Below are 12,090 nucleotides of genomic sequence, written 5' to 3' on the forward strand. Positions count from 1 at the left end.
CCAATAATCATCATCATGGACTCGACTCCTTCAACTGTTCCCAGATTCTTTGAAGGTATGGCCATCATTTCTTAAGACTTTGTTTGATTCGAGCCCTGTTTTGAATGCGACTGGAAGCCTACATTTGAGATTTGATCAGCGCTCTCATTTTAGCGACATTTGTTCCTTGTCTTGTTTAAAGATGACATCCCGATCGGTCTCACGGTGTCTCCTTTCGAAAATCTGTCTTAATGTTTCAAGCAGATCCAACTACTCAAATATTTCACTACGTTCGCATGGTTTTCTTCGTAAAAGACAGTCCGAATTAACTGCATCAGAAATTAGACATAGCTTCGTTGAATTTGAATGTCTCTCTGTTGTAATCTCTCAAAATTTTTGCAAAAGGTCGAGTAAGTCCAAAGATGTTTCACTAGGAACATCACAGGAATGAGAGAGCTCTCGTATTGGGAAAGGTTAGAACGGTTGGGATTGTACAGTACTCAGAGAAGGTACGAAAGGTATCTGATATTGTACGTTTTCAAAAGTATCCATGAGCTTTGTCCCAACCCAGGGTTTAGGGTCAATTCTAGTGACCGTAGAGGCTTAATGTGCGTTTTGAGAGCACCTTCAAGTCTTCGAGAATCCAGGCTAGTTCGAACAATGAAGTCCACATCTCTTCTTTCTCGGGCTCCTTCATTGTTTAATTTGCTTCCCTCTAATATCCGTAAGGAATACGTAGGCCTTGTTGATCCGGTAGCATCTTTCAAGTCAGACTTGGACAAATTTTTAGATAGCATTTCAGATCAACCCTACATTCAAGGATTAGCTCGGTCTGCCAACTCAAATTCGTTGGTAGACCAAATATCATATAAAAATTGAAAGGTAATAAATAGACGAATTATAATCTTTCATTTTAATAGTACTGGGGATTACATTCCCTGTAGCGGTTAGAAAAGCCCGTGAAAAACCAAAAAAAAGAAGAAAAAAATGCAGCCTGAAGAGAAAATATGCATTAGCCCCAAAAGTGGAGGAGTGCTCTTTTGGCTCGGCGGTGATTTCAATTGCTAATCTTTGTTTTTGCATTTCCAATTGTCCAAATTACGATTACTAACTAGTTCATTTGGTGGCTAGCTTCCCTTGAGCGGTGATTAATGCACACGTTCACCAAGATTAGCACTTTGGCAAGCTTTCAAGTAGTCGTCTTCGATCTGGGCACATTTGTCCGAAATGAAAACGAGGTTTCAAATGGGCAAAATGAAAGCGTTGTTAAACTTAGCTTTCTCCCACTGCGAAACGAATACTTTTATGTAGTATTGAAGACCAAAATCAAACCCTTCGATCTTGTGTGTTCTTTTATGGATATTTTGAGGTCAATATGTCCGAAATATTATTAAAATAGGTAGTATCAGTCTAATGTACCAATATGAAATGAATTTTAAGATTACGCCTGTTGGCAAGGAAGCTTGAATTTGCCGTATGGGTGAAGGGTTTTTTTTCGAAAGATCTACAATTGTAATACCATCAGTATATTTTGAGTCGTGACTGGTAAAGATGCTGCAGCAATTCAATGAACTTTAAACGTAGGTTATTTCTTCTAAACTTTACAAGTTTTTATTATTCGATGTTTAATTCTTCCTAAGCAGAAGGAAGATAAAACCATGACTAATGTAATTGCAGAAAGAGTTCCATCAAATATTTTGTTTGTTTTGGAAACTGACGAAACATTTATGATGCCTCTGACGTTTTGTATCTATCATACAGTTAAATCATGTTTCTAGAATATGATAAGGGCAAATATTGATTGGTAAAAGTAGAGCATAAAAATTTTTGAATTTGCTTTGGCTACTTTGGTCCCTAATTTTCACTTGATTTTGAGTCCACTGAAGCTTGACTATCTATGAACGGATTTTGAAGTTCTCCTCGTTAGTCATAAAATCGGGGCAAAATATGGGCTAAAACGTCAAAAAAAAGTTGCAACTTAATTAGATGCAGATAATACTTAATGATTTAGATAAAGTGATTATAAGATGGAAAAGGCTACAGAGCCACTTAAAATTGAAACAGAGATTACAATTAACTAGTTTAATTTAAGGTTACGAGGTGATGCTTCGGTCAATGATCGAATTTGCCAAGGGTCTGGTTTTAACAAAAATGACAACCCGATCGCTTATCGCAAAATAAACCTATTTATTTACTAAAAATAATGACTGGCTTTTGCTCTTCAAATTTCAGCAATCAACATGGCCGAGTTGAAACTCAGAATCGCCATTGTCGAGAAAAATGAGCGTGGGCAAGAGGTGGAACTGGTCCGGAAAACCATCCCCTTTCACCCTCAGGTTCGGTTCGCGATATTTCATGCCAAAACATGGACCTTTATTTTTCATGAAAACATTGTTTTACAGGCCCTTGTTTTGGACGCATGCGCTCAGATTCGTGAAAGAGTGGCGGAAATCAAGAACCTTGGTAATCCCAATCAGTATGGATTATTTCTTCAAGATGAGGACCCAAAGAAAGGAGTCTGGTTGGAGCCCGAGAAAGCCCTAGAACATTATCTTCTTCGCGACAATGTAAGTCCAAATTTCTAAATTCTCAGTTGTATCGCATGAGAGATAGGCCCAAATTCGCCTTGCGTGTAGCTCGGGAGTCTCATCAGAAGGGCGAGGTTTTTTCAGGAACAAAAGATCCAAGAACCAGGGTCTCAATTACGAAGTGCTCTGTCTCAGTTTGGTAATGAAAATGGCGGACCAAGTTGGTCTTGCGTTGCCTTTAAACGTGCCATCCTCAATCCACGCGGCGAATACAATCGGTCGGGGTTCTTCCTCGGGAATGGATGGCGCTCCATTGGGTTCTTTTTCTATTCCGTTGTATCAGTTATGATTGATGAACATCTCATCTCGAAGTAGAAGCACTCATGGTTACTACTTCCCTCGTCCCTCTTCGTCCCAATAATGAATAATCTTAAATGAGATGACTCGCCCCTACATCGTAAATAGGAGCTAGTTCTATCTGGTCACTTTCGCTCGAGTCCAAAGAGCGAGCGGGATTTTGGCGCCTTTCTTCACGCCCTTCTCGTCTCTTCCATTCGAAGGGCGCAGATGGCGCCACTGGCGAGGCTTCCGCCGCTCGATCCAAAAATGGGACGAGAGAGGCTGAAGGGAAGAAGACTTTGGATTGGGCCAAGGAAAACCCATGAACCTGTTTATGTTTGCGTTTACTAGGGGGATTAATGGATGACTTTCAGATTGTTGGAACGCCCGAGCTCTTGCAAAAGAGAACTCGGTCGTCCCCTTCCAGAGAGAGAGAGAGAGAGAGAGAGAGATGGGGAACAACTTTAGTCTCTCTTTCCTGTGTGCTCTTTTGAGCTGATGGATCGAATGGAGGCAATGAAGATGGGTCGTGCTCAGGCGACCAGATGGGGTGAAAAATTCTTCTTGCCTTCATTGTCCTAGCTTTGCAAATGTAACCCGGAAGTGTTTCCAGACGAGAAGTCAGGGGGAGAGAAAGAAAGAGAAACGGGAACAGGGAACTCTCGAATCTTGCTGGATCTTGGCGAAGGAAGTAGAATGAAAGAACGAAAGAAGGAGGGAGAGATTGTGGAGACGAACAAAATAAGCGGAAGATATTCAGCTTCACGAATGGTAACAAATTTGCCAAGGCTCGAGATTTGTTTCACTTCAACTACTTTGAACAGCTGAGAATTAGGGAGACATGTCATAATTCTCCTGTAATCCGCTCTGACATTCATGTCCCATTTTCCTTGAAGGTGCTGAAGAGGGAATATAAAACATTATCGGCTTCATGGAGCGGTATATGTGCCCCATTGAAAATGGTGAGATTTGCTGTTTTAGGACCACTTGGAATATCGCCGCAAAATGCGGCTCCTCAAAGTCCGCATGCTGGACGGTACGGTGAAATCTGTAATGGTGGACGATTCCCAAAATGTGGGTAACCTCATGGTTCTTATTTGCACCAAAATTGGGATCACCAACCATGACGAATACTCCTTGGTTTGGGATAAGCCTGATGAGAATCAAGAAGCTATTCCCACCAATAAATTTGGAACCTTGGGCGGAACCATGACTCTTCGAAAGAAATACAAAGAGGGCGAAAAAGAAATCGACCCTAAAATGGAAGAGTTGAAGCGTCAACTGAACACCGAGGATGGAGGTAAGAATTTAGGCCAAACTGTTCCCACATAGAAACAATCCAATAAACACGCCATTTTCCATTCCAGTTAACTGGGTGTCTCATGGAAGCACACTGAGGGAACAAGGTATTGGCGAAGCTGAAGTTCTCCTCCTGAAGAGGAAGTACTTCTACTCGGACGCTAACATCGACTCTCGAGATCCCGTCCAACTCAATCTACTCTACCAACAAGCCAAAGAAGCTATCTTAGATGGAACCCATCCCGTTCGCATGGACGACGCGGTCCAATTTGCCGCTCTTCAGGCTCAGATCCAATACGGAGATCACAAGGAACAAAGTCACAAGCCTGGCTTATTCGAGTGAGTACTAGTTTGCTTTAAGCATTCGAATTCAATCGTTCGCAATACTCATTGGCCCGAGGGTCGTATCTTCCGGCCAATGAATTCATTCCTACCTGAATGAAGTCATAAAAACTATGGAACAACTTGGAGGGCGAGCGAAGGAATGAGGAAAAGGGGAGAGGAGGTGGAAGGGGGGGAGGACTACAAGATGAGAAAGTTCATCCAAGTGGGAGTTATGAATCGAAGCTCGGTCCTTTCACTCCGGGTTATTCACGGGTTATTTATTTCTATCTCTGCGAATAAGTCATTGCTTGCCTGCCGAGGGACGCTCACTGTGGTTTCCACGAGTGCTTGTTCCACTTCTCTCTCTCCGAGATTTTCCTCTTCTCTCTCTCTGTCTCTCTCTCTCGTTCTCTGTTCCCCTCTACCATAATAGTGGGGACTTGGGGCAATACGAGAGGTGGGGTGCAGAGCGAATGTCTTTTTGTGAAAACGAGAGATCCATAATTCACTCTGGCCAACATCCACTCAGACCCCTTTTTGCAGTAAAAGCCAAAAGAAGAGAAATAAGAGAGAAGGAGAGAGATGTAAAAGTATCCAACATATCAACGGAGCTTTCTCTATCCCGAGTGGATCCTTTTCTTGTTCAAATAGATCTATTCCACGCTCCCGTTTTGGCAGGAGAGCAGAGGTGTTCCAATTTATCACCTTACTTAAAATGGTCTTTCTTTAAATATTGAACTATCATACTGTCAATGCCAAACCACAACTAGGGTACACCGAGCCCTCTTGAAAAAGTTCTAATTTGCTACGAGCTCAATGGGGCGTGTGCTTTTGTAATGACAGAGAAACATAACCATCAAGAGAAACAATGAGCAGGATAACAAGAGGGAAAGAAAACATTTTAATCATCCTTTCAATGAGCCTCCTCCACATAATCTGAACATTATGATGAATAAATAAATAGAGCACCCTCGAAGCTAGTTGTGGTTCTCTTGGTGAGTCCAGGGAATCGGTTGGGTCCCCAGATTGCCCAATTTCCAGAACCTCTCTAGATACCACCACAACGGGTACTGCATACAATACCCCACTCATAAAAGGGCTTTTCCGGGTTTGGAGGAGAGCTTTGGCCATCTAAATAGAGAAACACACACCCAGAGACAAGCAACCAATTGGCCAGATCCTTTGACTCGAACTGTCTTTCTCTCAGTTCGTGGGTGTCATTTGAGACAAAAACAAGTTCCCTGTCGAGCTCGTTATTATTTTCCTTCTTTTGGTTTCGTTTCTAGTTTGAGAGAGTTCCTGCCTCAATCGTACATGAAGGCCAACAAGATCGAGAAGAAGATCTTCCAAGAGCACAAGAAGCTCTTTGGTGTCTCCGATATCGACGCCAAAGTCAAGTACGTCAAGTTGGCCCGTGGACTCCCAACATTCGGCGTTCACTTCTTCCTGGTTAAGGTAAGTGCCGCTAAAGCAAATCATTCACTTTTGGACACGTTTGGACTCAACTACACACAGTAAAGAGCTCTCTCATCTGAAATCAATGAAATAGTTGTGCGCTCTGGGGATTTGAAAACAAATGGAAATGAAGATGTTGCAATTCATTGCGGGTTTTTTTCATGTTTCTCATCCTACTTCTTCGTCAATGCCCCAACCCCTCTAACTTCGGCCAAATGAACAAACACAAAAGCACTCTCTAAGTGGGACGTGGGGAATGCGCGTGTTCCACGTTCCAAATACCAATGCGTTGTTGTAGTTCTTGCCCTCTCCATAAAAGAGAGAGAAACGGAAGAGACAGCCATGATACCCAACAAAGATAGCATCCCTCTCCACGAGCCACATCTATCTAGTACGCGGACATGCTACATAGTAAACGCCAGCTCTTCTGAGAGAGAGATTGTAGGAGCAATTACCCCCTCGGCTGAGATGGGTGTATTATTCCAACTCCACAGAACAGTGGACAGAGTGAGAGATACGTACTTTTATGGGTCAATTTCTCGTATCTTTTGGCTGGATCAAACCCATTTTGGGAGGTCTCGAGCAACGAACCAAGCCACCATGTTTTACAGGGGAAAAAATGACAAACTTTATTGTTAGTGCCAACACGAACTGAGGGAAGAAGAAGCTGGTGGGTGGTGCCTAAATTAGACTCAATTACAAGAGATGCGAATCTTTGGGAGTCCAGCCTCCTGTCCTGTTCCAATATGGCTAAATAGGATTGGAGAGATTTGCTCCCCAGATTCTATCGAGCAGTGATCCCATGTGGTGGTCCCTATGGAATTAGTTGACAATAGTTCCTTTGGGACTGTTTAACCACAAGTGAGATCCACTCTCTCGAGGAGTGGTGTTTGCTTGTACACCATGAAAACCGAGTGAGGATGAAAGGAAGCTAATCTAAAGAGTGCTCAACACAAGGAGACAGACAGGACTAAATAAGAACAAGGCACAATATGAAGAAAAAAGATGAATATATGAATAGTTTGCTGTTCGCTAATGAAATGTCATGAGGGAAGCTACTTCTTAGACAGTTGTAGTGGAAGATGTTTGTGCTTTGTAATGCAACTGAGTTGACCCCTTTGATTGACAAACTGAGAGATGGTTTCATTTCCATAGCTCGAGTCTTCTTTCATGGCTTAGCTTAAGAGGATTAAATGCGACGGGAACGGTTTTTGTGATGAGATGATGCTATTAGCAGATTGGCTGCAAAATAGCAACGAACTAATCCACTACGGACCGCAAGTAACCACAATCTCAACTAAAAAGAGCCATCATCGAAATATTTTGTACCCCCATTTTCGAGTCCAGACTCCTTCTTGGACAAAGTCTCGATATGGAAGTCGTTTCCTTTGGTGTGGACTGTCGTCATTAATCACTCCAAGAACGACTGATAAAACCCAGACGAACTCGAATAGAAAGAGAGTTTTTTTTGTGTCATCTTCATCGGACGTGTCGTAAAAACGACATGAAATGTGTAATTTATAAATGGAAGAGGGTCTTTCTATTGAATGTATCTGATCTAGATCCTCTTTTCCTCATCTCATCGTAAGCTCCCTTTTCACTTTTTCACCAATCGAGGAGGGAGAATTTGAAATGATATCTCGCCTTGAATTCGTAATGCTGAAATCAAAAATGCTACTCTGTGTTGGGGTAAGAATGTCACGATAGCTCGCTGAGATCTCTGTGCAGATGAACAAAGAGAAAAGTTCATTTGAATAAAACCATCAATTTTTTGGCGCGCGTGAGATCTCTTTGGTCGTCAGGGGCTGTAAAAAAAACATCGTCAAAGAGCTAAGCCGCCAGAGTAATGGCATTCAACTCCACAGTGTACGAACGTACCTAGTTCACAACTATCCTCGAGACATGTTTCGAAAGGGGAGTTTTATTGCTCGAAGAGGGAAAAAAGGCTCGAAATGATTTAAAACCCAGAAGACTTCGATCAGTCACGAAATCTGCACCCCTATCGAACCAAAGATTTCCTTCCATCCCACCATAACTGCTCTTATCCCACCGTGATTCAAAGCACAATAACCAATAGTAGTTGTATTAACTTTTGCAGGAAAAAATGAGAGGCCGCAATCGCTTGGTTCCTCGTCTCTTGGGAGTGACCAAGGATTCGGTGCTCCGTTTGGATGAAAAGACCAAGGAAATATTAAAGACCTGGCCTTTGACAACCGTTCGTCGTTGGGCAGCCTCTCCCAATGTGTTCACGCTAGATTTTGGCGACTACCAAGACCAATACTACTCCGTCCAAACCAGTGAAGGCGAGCAAATCTCTCAACTGATCGCTGGATATATCGACATCATCCTGAAGCGCCGTCAGCGTCGCGAGCATATTGGCGACGACGGCAATGAAGAAGAGGCCATGGAGGAGGAGCTGGTCACTCCAGGGAGAGCCATTACGATGGTTGGTTTGCCAGGAACCAATTACAAAAAGGCCGAGCAAAGTAATTTGGCCCAGCCCGGCGTTCTGCGAAATTCAGGAGGTATGCAAAATGATCCCGACTTTGGCCTCGCCAGTTTTTTTATTTTTATTTTCTGTACTTATGATTTTGTGTTTTTTGGTTATTATGACTTTGGTTTAGGTGGGACTTTGGATATTCGTGAGAATCAACAACAATCTCAGTATAGCTCCCAATACAATGGCTCATCTGAAAGTGGACATGCCATGAATGGGGTAATTAAAACTTTGGTTCATCTCATGATTCATTGTGCCTGGGTTCTCTCTCGGTTGTAAATTATTGCTCATTTCTACATTATCTGCAATGGGTTCCCCAAATATATAACTTCCTTTTATGACTTTCCACTAACACAACCCTTCCCTTTCTCTCTATTTCTTTCTTCATTGCTGCTCTTTCCAGTTTGGATTAATGGAACTCTCCATGAAGTAAGATTTGAGCACCCAAGCTTGTCTAGCAAAATACGACTTTACTCATAAAGTTCTTTCCTCCACATATAGGCCAAGTATCCTACTGAAATCCAGTTGTCTGGGCCACAACGTGCCTTGGTTTCTACAATCAGTCATGGACAAGAATCCATCAATAGGGCAGAAGGCTTCTTGAACCAGAAGGCCACTCTGCCTTCCTTGGGCAATGATCCAGCCTCGTACCGATGGAAAGAGACCCAAAAGACCACTAATAAGCAGACCATTCACTCCCAAGTCTCGGCTATGAACGCTGCTACCGCCCAAATGGTCACTTTGACCGGCCAAGGCGACGAGACCGATCATAATGCGGTGGGAGCGGCTGTTAACATGATTTCCAATAACCTCCCGGAAATGGCCAAGGGCGTCCAAATGTTGGCTGCTCTCATGGATGATGAAGGTGCCAACGGAGACGATCTAATGGGTGCCGCTCGCAACTTGTGTACAGCCTTCACTGACCTTTTGGCTGCCACCGAGCCCCAATCCCGAGAGCCAAGACAACATATGCTGACCGCAGCCAGTCAAGTGGGATCCGCCTCCCATCGCGTGCTATACACTATTGGCGAAGAGGAAGTGGCGGACAAGGAGCGGCAAGACATCCTTTTAGGACTGGCCAAGGCCGTTGCCAATACAACTGCGGCTTTGGTCCTCAAAGCCAAAAATGTGGCCTCAAAATGCCCCAATCAGACCACTCAAAACAGAGTGAGTGTATACAAATATTTTAGCCGAGCACTCGCTTAAAACGTTTCCAACCTCGATTCACTAGTATTCACTAAATCAAATTGTTCAAATCCTTATAGGTGATTGGCGCCGCTACGCAATGCGCACTTGGAACAAGTCAACTTGTGGCTTGCGCCAAAGTTGTGGCCCCTACCATATCTGATCCCATGTGCCAAGAACAACTGGTCGAGGCTGCCAAAGAAGTGGCCAAGTCCGTGCAAGGTTGTGTGAGCACCTGCAATGATGTCAGTCACGACAACCAGTCTTTGAGGGAATTGGGCAAGTCTGCCGAAGACGTCACGAGAGCCCTGAACGAGCTCTTGAACCATGTGAAGGACGGCCACTCCGACAAGATTCCAGACATCATGGAACAAATCATGTGCGCGTCAGGCGAGTTGATTGCCAGTTATGACTCGAGTGAAATGGTTCGTCAGGCCAGGATCTTGGCTCAATCCACAGCTGAGCTCATTCAAGCCATTAGAGGCGAAGCAGAAGCCCAATCGGACTCCGATTTACAGGTACTAACTAGACTCTCGTAATGACGCTACCAGATCAAGAGCGACAACATGTTTCTTCATTGTCTGAAAACAATATCACTGAGAAGTACCAAGTGACCTATAATTTGTGATTTCAAGGCTCAAATTGTTCTTGACACTTTTCTTTTATTCAGTTGACTCGTATTCTGCCCAATCTTTCATGCAATGACACAAATATTATCTTATTATTGTCTAAGGGTCCGTACAATCATAGATCAATTGGTACTTAAACAAGTTGCACGCCTCTGTACATTGGCGTACGTATAGATAATACAATACTGGCCAAGACTTTGAAGAAGACCTTTGAAAACTAATCTTGCAGGCCGTTGGTGCTTCCAAACACCATTATGACAACAACAGCCACTATATGTACAGCCACAACAACAACAACAACATCAGCCAGACCAGAATCAATGCTAGCCCAAGTCGTTTCTCAAGCACTGAAAGCCTCCAATGGCAATATGCACCTGAAACAACTTCCAGCACTAATTTCACTTCGGCCTTAAGTAGTTTTGAAACCGCTTCTCTTAACGATCCTGTGCTCTTTCGAACGTCTGAGAGCTCCGCTTTTGAAAGCAGGCGTCAGATGAATCGACACTCTTTTTATGAGAATGTCGGAAATTAATGCCTAAATTCTTGAAGTAACTTAAACACACCTAATGTTACAATAAACCATGGTTTATTTGCACTTACCTTCTCACTTTTTACAATAATCTTGTACTTTCTATCCTGTGTGTGCTGGGAAACATCATGGACATAGGGTACGACTGGTTGAACGCTTGTTGCTTGTGCTATTAGCGAAAAGAGCATAATATTCTGAATATAATTAATTTTCACCAATAGGACACTTTCAAACATTTATTCACATACTCACCTACTCACAACTCCAAACCACTACCAATCAAGTTACAAGTACATATTTGTACATCTCAATTGATCACACACTTCTGAATGCTCAAAGTTGGTTTTCTTTCTTTCCTTCATCCATAACCACCCATTCCACCCAATCAGAAACGACTTTTGTCTGCGGCTAAGGACCTTGCGGACGCCACTTCGCAGATGGTGGAAGCGGCAAAGTTGTGTGCCTCCCGACCCAATGACAGGGAAAGCCAAGAGGCCTTGAAACGAGCTGCCGAGCATCTCCGCACCACAACCCAGAATGCTGTAGGTACCACCATCAAGCGAAAGATGATCAAGCGCCTGGAGAATGCGGCCAAACATTCTGCAGCCACTGCTACCCAATGCATCGCTGCCAGTCAAGGGGTTGGTGCCCATAACACGAACTCCATCTCCCAAGAAGAACTTATGGAGAGTTGCAAGGGTGTGGCTGATGTCATTCCCCGACTGGTGGAAGGCGTCAAGATGTCCATGCAGAACCCAGATAGCGCCATGGCCCAATTAAACTTGATAAACAATGCGGAGCAATTCATGATGCCATCGTCAAGGTAAGTTCACTATTTTTTATATGACGACTCGGAGATGTGGGGTTAAGTTTATCAAGTGTTTCATTGGTATATTTTGGGTTTCGTTGTTAGATTACTCATGTCCACAAGATCGACTCTGCCCACTGTGTCCAATCAAGCGGCACAATTGCAATTGTCCAATTCATCTAAGCAAATGGATAACGCCTTGCGAGAATTGAGATCGTGCATTGGCAAGGCTCACCAAGTGTGTGCTGCTTTAGAGATTGAAGCCTCGGCGGATCTGATTGATTCTCTTCAGCAAGAAATTGAGGAGTTCAGAAGCTCTGCCGCCACTTTTAACTTGAAACCAATGCCAGGCGAGACTTTGGAAAGCGCTACTTTACTTCTTAACACAACGAGCAAATCTGTGAGCTCAACCGTGGCTCAATTGATAACTGCAGCCTCCGAAGGCAATGAGGATATCACTAACCGAGCTGCCAGAGATACGGCAAATGCCCTTAGGGATTACACAGCGGCAATCCGGG

General features: G+C 43.5%; 1 protein-coding gene across 1 annotated transcript in view; it reads left to right on the forward strand.

The window, feature by feature from the left end:
• LOC131889921 (talin-1-like) overlaps nucleotides 1-12,090 on the forward strand; it is a 25,772-nt gene continuing 13,682 nt past the window's right edge. The window contains 8 exon segments of the mRNA XM_059239150.1: nucleotides 1-55; nucleotides 2,212-2,315; nucleotides 2,382-2,546; nucleotides 3,828-4,146; nucleotides 4,214-4,484; nucleotides 5,756-5,924; nucleotides 8,023-8,449; nucleotides 9,475-9,514. Of these exon segments, the coding sequence (XP_059095133.1) occupies nucleotides 16-55; nucleotides 2,212-2,315; nucleotides 2,382-2,546; nucleotides 3,828-4,146; nucleotides 4,214-4,484; nucleotides 5,756-5,924; nucleotides 8,023-8,449; nucleotides 9,475-9,514 (1,535 nt within the window). The 5' untranslated portion in view covers nucleotides 1-15.

This window comes from Tigriopus californicus, chromosome 1 (genome assembly GCF_007210705.1).
Source record: "Tigriopus californicus strain San Diego chromosome 1, Tcal_SD_v2.1, whole genome shotgun sequence".
NCBI lineage: Eukaryota > Metazoa > Arthropoda > Copepoda > Harpacticoida > Harpacticidae > Tigriopus > Tigriopus californicus.